The sequence below is a fragment of the Ptychodera flava genome (genome assembly GCF_041260155.1).
Source record: "Ptychodera flava strain L36383 chromosome 23 unlocalized genomic scaffold, AS_Pfla_20210202 Scaffold_24__1_contigs__length_23054250_pilon, whole genome shotgun sequence".
In the NCBI taxonomy this organism is placed as follows: domain Eukaryota; kingdom Metazoa; phylum Hemichordata; class Enteropneusta; family Ptychoderidae; genus Ptychodera; species Ptychodera flava.
In genome coordinates, this window is record NW_027248278.1 from 7,474,952 (window position 1) to 7,490,900 (window position 15,949).

Sequence of the window (15,949 nt, forward strand, 5' to 3'; positions counted from 1 at the left end):
ATGTGACGCGTAAGGTTTTTTTCCTTCTTCTTCTAAATTTGTCGACAAAAATCCCTTGTGACAGATAATTTTGGAATAACAAATATGGCAAGCAAGATGTGCAAGGTGCCATGTACATTTAAATATAAACACATAAGCTTATATGTATGATTTCTATGATAGAATCATGGGTGCACTATTTGAATTTACGCCCTATGGTCGAAAGAGAGCCGGATTCTACCCCAAGCGGGATAAGTTTGGTCAAGTCATATACGTATCACTTATCTATAGGTAAAATCAAGGTCACTCCGCCGTGTATCTGCAATACGGTTGGCCCTACCGTGTATCACCGTGTTTTAACGAATCTCGTTCGATTACAGTGAGTTAAATTTCGATTCTGCAAAAATTTGTTGCTATTGGCCCAACTACCATTGCTATAGAATAATTGTAACTTAGAGAGGCATAAACTTGAAATACGCGTGTGGACGGCGGGTTCTTAAAACACAGACCATAATGTTTTCACTTTGATTACACTGCATTAGAAATATTAAATTACTGACCTCATTTCAAAATGAATTTTAAGCTTTTATTCCCGTCCAGAATATCTATTTAGATTCATCCGCCTATCTTTTCTTGATGATTGGTTGGTTTGGATATTGTCGGAAGATGTTTGGCTTATGTTAGGAATTTTTGGCATAAATACATTTTTATCGTAGAGCATTATGTTGACGTATTTGACTACCTTCAGGCTTTTAATAAATTGTCGTTTGAGAGGAAAGAATTTTGAAAAGTACCAGTTTTGTTTGAGTTGCTCTCTTTCAGACCGGTCCCAACATCTTAACGTAAGTTTCTGAATAACCTCAAATGAAAGTGCGCAAGCACTCTGATTTGCTCAACCTTAAATTTTGTCAGGACTACCAGACTACCAGAGCGATACAAGTTGTTATGTCAGAACTACCTATACAGCATTCAGGTGCCGCCAACGAAGCTGTTCGTGCAAAAAGGTGTTCGTGCGAAGTTTTTCAGCGGGCGGGCAAATTTCAAAACTAATAAGCGGGCGGGGAGAAAATATCGATATTTATTGTGGGCGGGGAAGAAATTTCATTACTTTCAGCGGGCGGGGAGAAAATTTTTGACAGTGGCACCGGAAAATAGGCCTACATAGAGGGAGGGGAAAGCGGCGTGGTTGATAGAACTTGAGGAGAAATTGAGCGCCCAACTTAGAGGGGAGCAATGTTCCAAGTATACTGCTAACTACTGGCATGGTTTTGTGTTGATCTGGGTTGCCTAGTGGGCATCTAGTTGGCAATGGGGAATTTTAGTAGTGGGGAGAGGGCAGCGGGGAGCTTGAATTGTTGTGGGGAGCGGGGAGCGGGCAGACTGTAGATACCAGAGGGCAGTGGGCATCAAAATTCAGTGGGAGGGCACATTTTCAGTGTATGCCAGTGGGAGGGCAGTTACGAACAGCTCTCACTTTCCCCTCCAAATTTTAGGTCAAGGTCAAAAATAAGAAAAATCGGTATATCAGCCTTCAAAACATGTTTTGTGATGATTTTGCGAAATTCATCAAATTTACCAGTTGGCGGCACCTGAGCATTGCGCCCTCATCGTCGAATATGAGGTATACCATCCACCACGGCAGCGAAGACAGCTAATTGTTCCAAATTTTAAGGTTCACCTATTCTGTATGAAAAGCTTCTTCTTGAACTATGGCTCTTTCACTAGAAATTGTGATATCATAATCTGTACTCAATCATAGGGGTTAAAGTCGTGTCCCTGCATTACAGTCTTTGAAACCCGAGGAGAAACACTGGTCACGTGATTCAACCTCTTTTTCGCTACACTGATAGCATAGCCATCATGCCTGTAAGTATGCACGAAAGTATAACCCAATATTTTGCAACATGTTATCATTTTCTGCCATTTTTGCCTCGAGGTTAGGCCTTTAAACACTTAGAAAGCGTAATCGGTCATTTTTGTTTTCACCTTCATCTTCAATATCGCGTACGATGAAAAAATGTCTACCGTTGGAATGAATAAATCAGGGTGTCGATGGAGTCCGCCATGTTGGATAACATGTTGTGTCCGATCGTAGTGTTTACATCGGAAGCATGCTCTTCGTTTGAGGATTCTTATGCGAGATTCAGGCTTCAGTTGATGCGTTGAAGACTCACAGGGAAATACCGCCAAACAAGTTGACGATTTTACCGCGCCGTATTGCGAAATTACATATTGTCAAAATATGCTGCTTGCGGCCGTCAGCGGGATTTAACCTTTGAGCATGCGCAAAGATTTACAACAGGTTGTGCAATCAAAACATTTCATCGCAAATTCTAGAGAACTGGGTCTGCTGTAGTCTTACGTCAAATCACGGATACGCGCTATCAGACATTGGTAGAATCATTTAAACACCATGCCAGTAAGTATTATATTTCGGAAACCGAGACAATTTGATAAGGACTTGCCGCGAGATTATCTTTACGAAGTTCTGTTGCGTGCAAAGTTGCATGCGTCACAATGCTGTGCGCAGGTGGTTTCATTTTGTTCGTGTTGTTTACAAACAACTTTTCACACATGATTGTAATGCTAGAAGTATTCATTATTTTGATAATTATTGTAACTGTCGTAGGGTTGCTGGAATGTAAATGTTTGATCACATGTTGAAGCTTGGAGATCACACACCTCTATGGTTGAAATTTTGTTTCTTAATTTTGTGTGCACCATTATTTTCTTTTCAACCCCCATTTCATATGAACCAGGTAAACTGAAAGCACCTTTGCCACATGTGTAAGGAAATCCAGTTCCCAACAAAACTTTTCAAATTTACAGTAGTAGATTATTAGGATTGTTATTATTTTGTAAAATTCATCATGTCCTTGCAAAAATGGTGCAAAAACTTGCAAACTTCAAACTTGAAAGGCTACGACATTCCTTGTATACAAAGCAAATGTCATACCTATTTTTAGTCCTTTTATTGAACTGCTTCCAACAAATTATCCTGCAGTTGTATGTATCAATTGTGTCCTTGTTATGCTCTTACGCAGACCTTTTGTCAGTCTTGGTTTGAAATATAGACCAATTTTCTAGCATACGTAGGCCAGATTTGACAGACAACTGTACGAGTCTTGTTGTTTTGAGGTGTAAGATTATGGATAGCCCAACTTTTATGTTTGACTGAAGTTTAATAAGCATTTATTTGTGGAATTTCATTTCCAGTGTTTACTTCATTACATGCCTCAAAAGTGAAAGACCAACTTTCGCTCAGAGTTTCCTCAACTAAACTTTTAATCATTCTCTTACCAAAAAAAGCAAAAAAATCAGGTGTTACCGTGCTAAGTTTGGTACCATAGAAACAAATTACCTAACATTTACTGATACTGAAATCCAAAATGGCTGTCATACTCTGGTTATTTTTGCAGAGGAAAATTGAGTGAAGGATTTTCAAAAATCTACCCTTTCTTTATTTAATTGACCTACACAAGTGGTAGATCAGCACAGATTTGTAAAAAATTTAGTGTCTGAATATCTGTCCACGAGGTGCATATGAGTTTCAGAAGATTGTCCTGAACTTGTTGATCAATTTCAAGCCCTCCGTAATGGACTTGATCTTGCTTATGCTGGTTGCAGTGACCAGTTACAGATTGTTGATTGGTTGTACATACTTTACGTTACAATATCTCTCTTTCAGCATTGTGTTGTAGCATATTGATTTTATTTCTTTTTTCACCGTTTCAGCTCGCGAGAGATTTACTTCATCCAAGCCCTGAGCTTGAGAAGAGAAGACACAAGAAGAAGCGTCTTGTACAGAGTCCTAATTCATATTTCATGGATGTCAAATGTCCAGGTATGTATGACACTTAACAGGCATTATCCTGTTAATCATGGCTTTACTTATCTTCAGCTTTCAACAGTTTCCAACTGTGAAATGAATACAGTGAGTGAATTTTCTGTTACAAATCCAACACAGCAGGGATTGGTGTTAGTGGATATCAGAACAGGATCAGAGGTTTGTAGGCACAGATAGGGATTTGAGGTTTACAGGGACAGACGTAGACTTGGTTCAAGTCTGTGATTTGTGAATGTTTGAGTGGAGTGAACGCAACGATTTGTATTCTGCTTTCATGTGAAACGCGCGCGTGAGTGGACGCGATGAGTAGGGTGAACGCGATGAGTGGAGTGAACGCTATACAGCGGAGTTTCACCCGGAATCACAGACTTGGCTTTCTTGCACGATCTGCGTTGCTATAAATTATTCATGAGATGACGTTTAGAAGATGACATCACTAAATTTTACACATTGGGAGGAGTTACCAATTGACCCAAACGAGACGTGCATAAAACTCACATGGCGTTGTTGACAAAATGTCGAGTGCGATCACTCCCACAAAAGTCAGCACGACCTCTGTTGTATCACCAAAAACGCGTGAAAATATCTGTGTTGTTTGTGGGGCCCATGTTGCAAAATGCGAAAATCGTCGCCGGTTATTCAAGGATGGAAAAAGACACCGTCCTTACAGTTGTAGCTTGTTCTCTTACGTGCCCAAAGCGATGGAAATCAAAACAATGTGGGGCGACTTCGTATGTCAGTGATTTTCCGCTGCCGGTTGGTGCGCAGACGAACACATCTTTTCCCTCAATGTAACTCTCAACAAGCTTTCTTTGGTAATCTCGCATGATTAGCGATGGTCGACCGATCAGTTGTAAAACGTGGTTGATGTACGAACTTGATGCCATTATTCGCCCAGATATAAAACGTACTCGATGTCTAGCTTTGCACGGAGATGACAACAAACTTTTTAATGCCTGCAGAGGTTTATTAGCATGCGTTCTTCTTATCGGCCAGAATATGGTGGGGGCTGTCAATCATTTTGTATTTGCTCTACGTCACTGTGTACTCAGTCCGTCTCACCGCCTGTACTTTGCAAGAAGTCCAAGTCGGTGAATCCGGCAGAAACTAACTCACTACTGCGCAGACTCAAAAGTGACGCATTCAATCGCTGGGAAAACCTGGCGAGAGCCTGAGCTGCCAAATTCCGAATAGGTTTGTACGAAATAGGAGAGACACAAGAGAAACTATTATAAATGATTTTATTTTTTTAAAATTCACCGACTTGAACCAAGTCTAGGACAGACGGGAATTCCAGGTTTGCACGGCTGACAGAGGAATTTTAGGCGTACAGTGACAGATTGGGAATTTTCGGCTTACAGGGACAGACAGGGAATTTGAGGTTTCCTGAAATGGATAGGGGAATTTTAAAGGCATGGTTCAGGTGTCAGTTTATTTACTTACTAGATTACAATTTCAATTGAAAACAAAAGACTATTACACCTCCATAATCCTCTTACAGACTAGATCAAACTTGAACCCTGGGATCCAGTCCCCTACCTTTAAATTTACAGGGACAGACATGGACGCGGGGAATTATTCATAGGAGTAACTACACTGTCCTTATAGGAGCTACTACTGTAGGGTCAAGCTAGTTTCACTTGAAATCGTTAGACCAGTCTTACATGAATTCCAAATACACCAGTTGCTTACCCCAGTTCTTTGTGAACAGGGTCCCCTGTCACCTTGATGATAGTATGTCTTTGCCATTGCAGAGAATCGACTCTGTACACATGTAGGTTGTTGTGTCTCATATTTTACCTTAACTGTTGTACCTGGTGAGAAATATTAATGTGGGCTTTAGCCATATTGAGCAAGTTGGATCAGGTTCATGTCTCCGACACAAAACAGAGATGATGGTAGAGAAAAATCAGTTTCCATTCCATACCAGAGATATTCAGATTGTAGTTCCCTTATTGTATTGATTTCTTTGACGTCTGTTTTGGCATTTTTCCAAAGATGAGCTTTGAGTGGCGGACTTTCTGCGCAGTCCATAGTGTGTACTCTGACCACCTTACATGCAAACAAAACATAGACACTGCACAGACAGACAGACACTGTCATCTCAGCGCATTGAAATCTATGCATTGTGTGTCATATATCACAGTATATTTGGTAGTGTGTTGTATCTGCACTTCAGTGCAGGCTTAGTTTTGAGAAAAATGCAATTTGTGAAATGAGCTGACTAAAGCTGTAAATATCTGACATCCTTGTATGTTTATTAGTATTAGTAAAGAAATATTTGTGTCTTCATTAATAGTGCATTTTTTGCAATATTGTCGTCAGAGCAAGATAATTTTTGCATACAAGTAATAGTTGCAATTCAAACAGATTTCAGCAAGTGCAGTTGGTTGTTCATTTCCCTTGATTGATTCACACCTAGGCAGTGGTTCTCCACAGCTTGGAGAATAAAGGCATGGCAAATTCACATAATAATGCATAATTTTCATGTTCTTTTACTGTAAAAATGTGTTCTGTTGTACAGTTATTAACATATGAATAGATTGCGCCCAAAAACAGAGTGGTGACCCAGCTCTAAAATTCCCCTTGTAGAGAACCCTGATAGGACAACAACAGAACCAGTGAACGTCCTCAAGTTGCCCTTTAATGATAATAATGGTTTATTGCTTCGATCACTTGATTAACTTTGTTTCTGTAGAAAAAGCACCTGCATCATAGGAAATAAAAACAGGATTACAAGATTTGGTCACAACTCTGCATGCAGAGTGTACCCTAGCTTCAGTTCAGGAAATGTTGAATTGCGTGCTTATTATCACAAAAATAATACTTTTCATTTTGCAGGTTGTTACAAAATCACCACAGTGTTTAGCCATGCACAGACTGTGGTACTCTGCGTAGGATGTTCAACTGTACTTTGTCAACCCACAGGAGGCAGAGCAAGGCTTACGGAAGGTGAGAACGTTTATCCAGATATCAAATAAGACACTTGTCAGTTTGATATTCATACAACAAAGAAAGAGGAGTTACATCATAGAAAAAGATTTTCTTTGAGACTCCTGATTGCTGCACATCATCATACATGACCCTTCTAATTTTGTGTAACTGTTTGTGTGTCTATACCAATGGCAGTCTTGCAATCAACAGAAGCACAACTGTTTTGTTGGCAGCTGTGTTTCCATAGCAACATTGTTTATGGATGACCCTAAGATTAATGCAATGTTCATTCACCTAGCAGGGCCAGTCAACCGGAAGTATTTTCAACTTATCAATTTAGGGATTTTGAAAATGATGAAATTATGTGTTTACCTAGAAAATAATGTGTTTAGAAAATTATGCAAATAATTAAGTTAAATTATGCAAATAAGCCCCAAAATATTGTGTGAAAACTGTAAGAGAGACATGTAATGAAAACATTGTACCCTAAACAAAGGACTGTGTGCTCTTGAAGCAGAAGACTATTTGCCCTCCTTGCATTGGGCAAATGGTCACCTAACTTGAGCTTGTAATCCCTTGTTTGGGGAATAGATAATGACTGTACCTGTAGGAAAATTACCGATACTGTAATCTTAGAAATTATTCAGGTAGAGATTTAGTTGGTGCACTTATTACCTGTCGAAAAAGGCTATGTTATTTGTAAATTTGCGGGATGCAGATTTCATAATTAAGTGCAAACAAGGTGAACCTTAGATACTAAACTCTGCCAGCTAAATACTTCAGAAATAACATACATTTTAAGATACAGGGTATGACAACATTGCCCTTGTCACTGTGTCAGGGAATTAATTATTACTAGAATATAAAAACAGAGACTTGCCAATATGGTCAAACGTACAGAATATAAAAAAAACTAATGCTGTGAGGGATTTGATGTCATGTTTTATTATTATTGCCAAATGTCTGCAAGAGGAACAGTTTATCATGATGTTTGAGTGTGCTCCCTCCATGCAACCCCTCTTTTCTTTTCTTTTAAAATCTGTACCAAAAAACACAGGTACAAAAAAAAATTTCTTTATATCTTTGGAAGGGCCAATTTCCAAAATGTGATGCTCTAGATAAAAACAAGGCTTCAATCACAGTCAGAGCTATTGTGGGAGTGCAAAGTAATTGACATATACCAAATTGTTTGTCCATTCCAGGTTGTTCGTTCAGAAGGAAGGCTCATTAGAGTGTCATTGTTAAGAAGAAGCAGGGATAGATGCTGTGTCAACGAACATTTGTGAACTGGATTTCCAACCAACCTTCAACATCAGCTCTGCCAAAGACAAGTATATTTTCATGGAGAGTTTTCTGAAATTGTCTCTTCTCAACCACCATTTATATTTGTGAACTTTATGCAGTATACCCAGAATAAAGTTTCAAATTATTAGAGTTTCTTTGAGAGCCTATTGCATCTGTTATATTTTTTTTCATTTACAGAGAAATCTTGAGAAACCATGGAACAATAAAAACTGCAACTATCCTTGCTCAAAATTGTGTTCTTGTTGGTTTTTGGAACGAGTGTGTGCATGTTTTCAACTCACTTCTCTGTGGAACAACTGTACAACTACTCGGTACAAAGACAGTGAGATGTGGGGTTGCAGAATTCATAAAACATACACATCAGCAATTTTAGTGTTTGTTGTTCAGTTCCCTGTATATCAGTGTTTGGGATGGTTGGTAACAAGGGTTAAACCCTGGTGTGTAATAGAATATTTCCAAAAGTGTTCTTCCCAAGCCTGTATCTAACTGTTATTAGTCCCCACGGACACCGTCCGGGGGGACTTATAGGTTTGGTCATGTCCGTGCGTGCGTGCGTCCGTCCGTTCACGCAGATATCTCAGATACGCCTGGAGCGATTTCATTCAAACTTAGTACATAGATTACTTCATATGTCATACATATGCACGTTGATTTGTTTTTTGATACGATCCAATATGGCCGCCAGGCGGCCATTTTATTACGATTTTTTCATGTACAGAGCCATAACTCAGGCATATCTAAACCGATTTTATTCAAATTTGGTACAAGGACATTGACCTATGTCATACATATGCACGTTGATTTGTTTTGTGATACGATCCAATATGGCCGCCAGGCGGCCATTTTATTACGATTTTTTCATGTACAGAGCCATAACTCAGGCATATCTCAACTGATTTTATTCAAAGTTGGTACAAGGACATGACCTATGTAATACATATGCACGTTGATCTGTTTTGTGATACGATCCAATATGGCCGCCAGGCGGCCATTTTGTTATGATTTTTTCATGTACAGAGCCATAACTCCGACATGTTTGTACCGATTTTATTCACAGTTGGTACAAGGACATTGACCAATGTCATAGACATGCACGTCAATTTGGTTTTTGATACAATGCAATATGGCCGCCAGGCGGCCATTTTGTTACGATTTTTTCAAGTACAGAGCCATAACTCTGGCATATCTCAACCGATTTTATTCAAAGTTGGTTCAAGGACATCGACCTATGTAATATATATGCACATTGATTTGTTTTGTGAAATGATCCAATATGGTCGCTGTGTGGCCATTTTGTTACGTTTTTTTCATGTACATGGAACCATAACTCAGACATGTATCAAGCAAATTTATTCAAAGTTAGTACAAGGAGATTGACTTATGTCATACATAGCACGTCAATTTGTTTTGTGATATGATCCAATATGGCTGCCGTGTGGCCATTTTGTTATGATTTTTTCATGTACAGAGCCATAACTCAGGCATATCTCAACCGATTTTATTCAAAGTTGGTACAAGGACATTAACCTATGTCATACCTATGTAAGTCAATTTGTTTCATGATATGATCCAATATGGCTGCATGGCAGCCATTTTGTTACAATTTTTTCATGTCCTTAGCCAAAACTAGGGCAAGTCTCAACCGATTTTATTCACCAATTTTATTCAAACTTAGTAAAAGGACATCACAGACCAAATTCATGAAGAGGACTCTATCCTCTGTGAGGACTTGTAATCAAAGTACCCATTAACAAGTGGGGACTGTGTCATCTACGATGACTTGTTGTGAAAGTATCTGTTCTCAACACTGGTGACATTGCTATCGTGTTCCAGGTTTGCTTTGATGTACCATGGGTGTGTATTGGATCAATATTAGCTGTCAAGTGTGTTGACATGAAACACGACATCGTGAAGGAAAATTTCTGGGGTGGGTTTAGTGTTAGTTAAACTGTCAAGAATAGCTGCAGCTTCCAGTCTGTCCAGCTATGTCTGCAAAACTAAACTCAATTTACTAACCAATATGCACAAGTGAGGTATGCAATGGAAGATGTGAGATAGAATGAATATTCCACAACGATAATGAATCCACATAAAATTTTAGCTCCGAAAAAATTTACTATGTGATATAATGTGCTTTAATGAAAACTACCGTGCATTGTGTATTACATGTGAGTGGAATTTAATATTATCTCCTAGAATTGATTGAGAATAGTAACTATAAGAAGACACAAGCCTTCCCTCTTTTGTGCCCAATATCTGACACTCACCACCTCAAGCAATTATCGATAGTATAAGAATGCTTGGGCGCTAGTCTTGTCCCCTACCCAAAGCCTACTGCTGGCTACACACAGTGTATACTTCGTCAGCAAAAGCAGTAGAAATTGGAGACGGAACCTGACTAGACTGAAAGATCGGTCGCTTGAGGGCGCTCTATTGAGCGATGGCTCTTTCAGTCTAGGACCTGACAGGGGCCTGAGAGGCTCTGGCATTAGCTGTTGTGAACCATGCCAGCTTTACAGGTCCATAGAATGTGTGAATACGTCATGTATTGTCATTTTCAAGACTTGGCTCAACACTTCAAGCCTGATGCCATAATTTGGAGGAGGTTTTCCAAACACCCAAGCATCGAACAAATGAAGATATTCAATATAAGAAACATTCTATTCAACTGCCCCTTACATTCTGCTTCTGACAATGAATTTCTGAATAACTGGTCAAAGACACGTCAGCATCTTGTGACTGGCTGAGAGAAGTACTGTAAAACACTTTGAACTAGCTGCATGCTTTGTCAGCACTTTAATATTTTCACTGCAATCAGCAGGTTTTTAATTTAGCAAAAAAGATATTCATTGTGATTGAGAAAAGTTTGAATTATCAGCATCTGAAATTGGCAAATCGACTGTGTGTGTGTGTGTGTGTGTGCTTGCTTATTGCAAGCTGGAAAGACTCGCTGTACTGTAATCTAGACAAAAAGTAACTCACCTCCCCCATTTCCCACCATAGAAGTCAACTTTACCATGCTAAACAATAGGATTGGAACAAACCATGGTGGTGAATGGGTTAAGTCTTCGCTGTGAGCGTCATTCAATCATATTGGGTTGTTGGTTACTACAGCAGATGTGCTGCTGACTTTCAGCAAGTAATCATGGCTGACTGTCTATTTTTCCCAGAACAAGTAAGGCAGATTTGAAGACGTGAATTCCTGCTCGTCACCTATTGCCAATCAGATGGGTAATTTTTGTCCACAGACTCTTTTAGCCATGTTGCAGAGTTGTTGGAAGCGTGTCACACATTAGATAGGCTATCGACTTTTAAAAAATGTTGAAGTTCAGAAAAACTTATTTTGGCACAATTTCAACATCAAAGAGAGATATAGGGATCTGTGAGTTAAACTTGTCAGTGACCATGTATTACATCGGTGCGGAATGTGTAACTCTCTGGGTTTCAATCAACCAGTGCCATTTTATGTCTGGTGAGATTTATTGAAGTCACAAATGACATCAAAACACAGACACTTTAAGCAGGCAAGCTTAATATTCATTATCGATTTCATTTCAAGAGGTAAAAAGAGATATTGATGTGATCTGTTGCAAAGTTCGGTGTCTATGACATCAAATACAATTTCTTGAAATCAAAAATTAATCATATTTCCAGCACGGGATTTTAATCAGCCTCACGTATATCAGCACTCCAAGTATGACTGATGTCAGGAGAAAGATAACGCCACCAACGGTGACAAGAGCAATAGCATAGCCAGGCAACCCACCAGACGATCCACCAGTCTCAGGTTCGGGAGTTTCTATTTTGTTCTGAAAGACAGACAACAATTCGATTTATGTAATGCAGAACAACAGATCACCTCTCTCTCTCTCTCTCTCTCTTACACTGACTCTGGTATCTAAGTAATGTTCCCAATCAGAAACAATTATTTTCTGGTGTGTCAACTCAGTTATGATGTTGATTCTTCGAACATTTTACCACCATTTACATCTGCAAAATGATGACAAATCCAGGGTACTTCCAAATCTCTTTTTTTATGTTAGAAACTTACAGCGTGTCCCGTGTGACCGTGTGTTCTGCCATGTCCCGGGTGTGATTCGCTGTGCCAGAGTTCGTTGTAATCAGCGTGTCGTTTGGCGATGCGATGATGGAATGTATCTGCATAAAAATGCAGAATTGACAGCCATTACTAAGTTGCTCTATGTTTTGAACACGGCTAACTATGCTATGTGTAATCTAATGCAATATGTACATCCAGGCTAGCTCAGGTTTGATAACATTTGCTCTGGAAAGAGAGACTCGTATATTTTCCTGTTCTTTCCCCTAAAGCATTTAAATAAAATATATTGGCCCTATAAACACAACAATTTGTGTATAATGTCAATGTTATTATTGGCGAATGAATTCTACTCTGGTCTAAACATCAGCTGTCATCGGTAAAACATGGACATTAAACGTGTACAGGCAATTGCCAATGTGTTGAACACTAGGCATTTTACATGACTCTGTTGATTACAACGAGAAACTGAAAGATGTTTTGAACAAATGAGAACGTATAAAAAATACGCCAATTGTACCGGTACATAGGTCTTATCGTCCTTTCTCCCATAAAATCTGTACCTACATACATTTTTATCAGACTTATATGTGGAGAGTCCCAGAGTATCACCGGCAAGGGATAGGCAGACAGATGATTGATTGCCTTTTGTTAGTACTTCTTTGATTCCGCAAGTGCAAATTAATGTATATTTGGGGAACCAATACAATGAGAGCAGTTTAAAGGGATTGAGTCGCGCCGCCTGCGACTGCGCGTATTTCTTGTTTATAAAAATTGCCTCTGTAATTGCCTCAGTAATTGGTGATGAATGTCGAGCAAATGTGATGCAAATTCAGCATTTTATGCGTGTTCATTTCATATAGTTAATGAGTTTTACATCTTTCCAACCATGGCAAGACTTGTCAAATAAGCTTTTGAAGCTGCTTCGGCCACCATTTAAAGGAAATTTGGCTATGGACATGGGATGTTCGGATATGTTATGAATAGAAACTGACCGGTCGCATTGGTGCCATGCGCAGAGCCGCAGATGCGACGACCCCCTCCCTTTAATACACATTCAGAAAATAGGGTAGGTCGGGCGGGAACATTTGTTGATTTTCATATTTTCGGATAGACCAATCAAAAACGGCAACACATTTGCCATTTGGGTAATTTTGACCAGAGAAAGTAGAGTTCATCACACCCTGCGTATACCTGGGCACTCATGACGGTGCGTTATGTCATCGGTAGCACTAACCTGCAACGGCGTGTTCCCGCCATCTGTTTTCTACCTGGATAGATTTAGTATTCACATCTGGAAGTAAAATATAATTATGCAATAATGTACCCCCTCCTGGACCACAATGGATGAAAGCAAACTTTGCACAACATAATGTACGAGTCGAAGCCGAGTACATTATGGAGTGCAAAGTTTGCTGCAATTGAGTCCATTATGGGCCGGGAGGGGGTACATTATTGTTATTATCGTAAAGTTTTGGCAATTCCGGTGAATTTGTTAAAACACCATCTTGCCACAGAAATTCGCTGATATTGACAAAGCTATATTATCAGCTATGGAAACGTTTAGTCAGTACATGAATCAACGTATTCAACAAATGGTGAAAATAACAAAACGAAAACAAAAGTAAACAGCGACCGAAAGCGCCGAATTTAATTACAAATTCTCCCCAAGGTCCCACGTATTTCGAGACAAACAGATCGTAGAATACAGCAAATATAAACATTCTGAGAGACATCCTTGTCAAAACTGAACCCCGACCCGAGGAAACACTAACGATCCGTGGTGATGATCATATACATCGCATTCTGCTCACAATATCACTGCTTAAACGATAAGATGGGGAGGGCAGAGAACCGTAAAGATACCGAAGTAATTTTCAAGTTTATATCCAATATCTTGTCGCAGAAAATAGTTATGCGATTTACGACATTTTAATTAAACTCCATAAAGAGATTTTGCATGCCAGCATGGTTCTTTCATTGTTTAACTTTTCCTTTTTGATGGGCATTTTTGTGTTTTTTAACATTAATATTTTCACCGGAGAGCGTCATGGAACGAAAGAAAAAGGTTACTTTTTCGTAAACGGGTATCGGCAGTTGTGAAAGCAGACATGTGCGCGCACGCGCGTGAGACGCGGGTCGTTCATAAATTCGATGAGGATGTTCGAATTCCTATTCCTCTCCCCCTTGCCACAAATCGAGATGAAATAAATTACAGAAGAAAACACCGTACCGAGTGTTGTTGCCATAGTATATACATTCGTATTCGTATAAATATAGAAACTATACACCATGCGTACGAGTCCAGCCAGACCAATGAATTCGCTTTGGCGGAGTCACGTGAAAGTCTTGTAACGTGCCAAATCGCGAGTTATTCGTCTTCAAGCTATGTATCCTAATATAATTTGTCCTTGCCGCCAGCAGCAGAGGAATTTTTCATGCACAAAGTTTCTTGTCTCCAAGATTCTAACAATATCTGCACAAAAAGCAGAAATGGGATGTGTTTGCGAGTTCTTCGTGTATGTGTAGCAACTTGATTTTTCGAATACGAAAATTTACTTACGGTGAACGAGAAAGATGATGAATAAACTGGCGAATGTTATATCCAAATGGAAATTTAGTTTCATTTCTTTCGCTTAGTTCCGCCAAACTATGAGCACGTCACCAGGATGAACGACAGATGCACAGTGAGTTGAAAAGTGCAAAAACGCTGTTCAAAAATTTCCATTTCTATGGTGTAAGTTCCAGAACATTTTCATGTTCTGACGAGAACCTCCGGGCGACGCTGTCAATGTCAACGAACTTTTCAGGTTTCGTTTATGATGACGTCATTCTTTCCGGACTGTGACCTCAACGTAAACATGGCGCCCACTTTGAAATATACACGGCACTGCCAGTCATGGCCGGGAGGAGTCATGGAGCAGGGAGAGCAGGTATTTTACGTAAGTAACAGTCAACTTCATATTTTAGGTATCTGGATTATTGTGAAGTTAAAATTATTATCCCTTGTCAAATTATGAGAGCTTCAATACCTACCTACATGACAATGTATACTCGAACATGCTGTGGGCCTACTTGGTCACATCTGGTATACGGTGCGGTCCAAGGTACATTTAAGCTTATATCACGACCACCGTAAATATATATGCTACTGCCCGTTAGTTTCAATAATTGTATTCTTATCGACCCGGCTTGTTAGTACGTAGAACCATCCCCTACAGCCCACTCAGCTACTGGGCCGACGTCGCAGGGCTGAGTTATCGGCCACACCGGGGGGGGGGGGGGGGATGTAACCGGTAATACTGCCCTGCCACGTAGCTAGTTAGTACCCTCGTAGAACTGGATACGCGAGTAGGCTGATTATTAGGACAAAATGTTACGCCTTCGCACCGAACCACCTGAGAATATGTCACATTGCAAAACACTCGCTGACGATACTTTCACATTATCGTGAAAGAGTGTTGCAATGTCGCGTATTCATTCATCCATCCATCCATCCATCCATCCATCCATTCATTCATTCATATCTCTGTTTCTTTTTCTGAATTTCTGGTTAAAAGTGCCTATGGCGTTTAAGCATATTGCAATATTCCGTTCCACTACTGTGTATGTAGTGGCCGTACAGGTTTGTGTATAAACGGACAAAGTGGCACGGCTGACGTTTTGATGATAAATGACCTGTTAGTTACCTGTCAGTCTTTGGGCTTTTTACTTGAAAGAATACACATTTCAGCAAACTCTACACAGCGTTGCTAGTGTGAACTGTGATCCCTGGGCGAGCCGGTAAAAATTATGTACGTCCAAGATGATACAAAATTAGAGGTTAG

The 15,949-nt window shown here is 39.7% G+C and overlaps 2 protein-coding genes across 5 annotated transcripts; one reads left to right on the top strand and one right to left on the bottom strand.

Moving 5' to 3' along the window:
- The first annotated feature begins 1,707 nt into the window (after positions 1–1,707).
- On the top strand, positions 1,708–8,296 carry LOC139124850 (small ribosomal subunit protein eS27). 2 transcript variants are annotated; one of them, XM_070690957.1, is made up of 4 exons: positions 1,708–1,845; positions 3,715–3,823; positions 6,668–6,778; positions 7,963–8,296. In XM_070690957.1, the coding sequence occupies exons 1-4, from the start codon at positions 1,840–1,842 to the stop codon at positions 7,989–7,991; spliced, it is 255 nt and encodes an 84-aa protein (XP_070547058.1). In that variant the 5' UTR covers positions 1,708–1,839; the 3' UTR covers positions 7,992–8,296. The 2 variants fall into 2 exon arrangements, with proteins under 2 accessions (XP_070547058.1, XP_070547059.1); XM_070690958.1 differs by lacking the exon at positions 1,708–1,845 and adding an exon at positions 2,266–2,398.
- A 3,299-nt stretch (positions 8,297–11,595) lies between these two features.
- LOC139124912 (uncharacterized) lies at positions 11,596–15,382 on the bottom strand. 3 transcript variants are annotated; one of them, XR_011550093.1, is made up of 4 exons: positions 15,159–15,382; positions 13,360–13,416; positions 12,117–12,223; positions 11,596–11,874 (listed from the first exon to the last, which is right to left on the bottom strand). XR_011550093.1 is itself a non-coding variant. In XM_070691017.1 (4 exons), exons 1-4 carry the CDS (start codon positions 15,182–15,184, stop codon positions 11,704–11,706), a joined length of 357 nt encoding a protein of 118 aa, XP_070547118.1. In that variant the 5' UTR covers positions 15,185–15,382; the 3' UTR covers positions 11,596–11,703. The 3 variants fall into 3 exon arrangements, 2 of the variants coding, with proteins under 2 accessions (XP_070547118.1, XP_070547117.1); XM_070691017.1 differs by having other exon boundaries at positions 15,163–15,382; XM_070691016.1 differs by lacking the exon at positions 15,159–15,382 and adding an exon at positions 14,686–15,140.
- Positions 15,383–15,949: the final 567 nt, after the last annotated feature.

Excerpts from the sequence above, each read along its gene's own strand:
- LOC139124850 (XM_070690957.1), top strand. Across the intron at positions 3,824-6,667 it reads CATGGATGTCAAATGTCCAG|GTTGTTACAAAATCACCACA; the intron begins GTATGTATGACA and ends TTCATTTTGCAG. Across the intron at positions 6,779-7,962 it reads CAGAGCAAGGCTTACGGAAG|GTTGTTCGTTCAGAAGGAAG; the intron begins GTGAGAACGTTT and ends TGTCCATTCCAG.
- LOC139124912 (XM_070691016.1), bottom strand. The coding sequence starts at position 14,749 with ATGAAACTAAATTTCCATTTGGATATAACATTCGCCAGTTTATTCATC. Across the intron at positions 12,224-13,359 it reads GCGGGAACACGCCGTTGCAG|ATACATTCCATCATCGCATC; the intron begins GTTAGTGCTACC and ends ATTTTTATGCAG. Across the intron at positions 11,875-12,116 it reads ACGGTCACACGGGACACGCT|AACAAAATAGAAACTCCCGA; the intron begins GTAAGTTTCTAA and ends TCTGTCTTTCAG.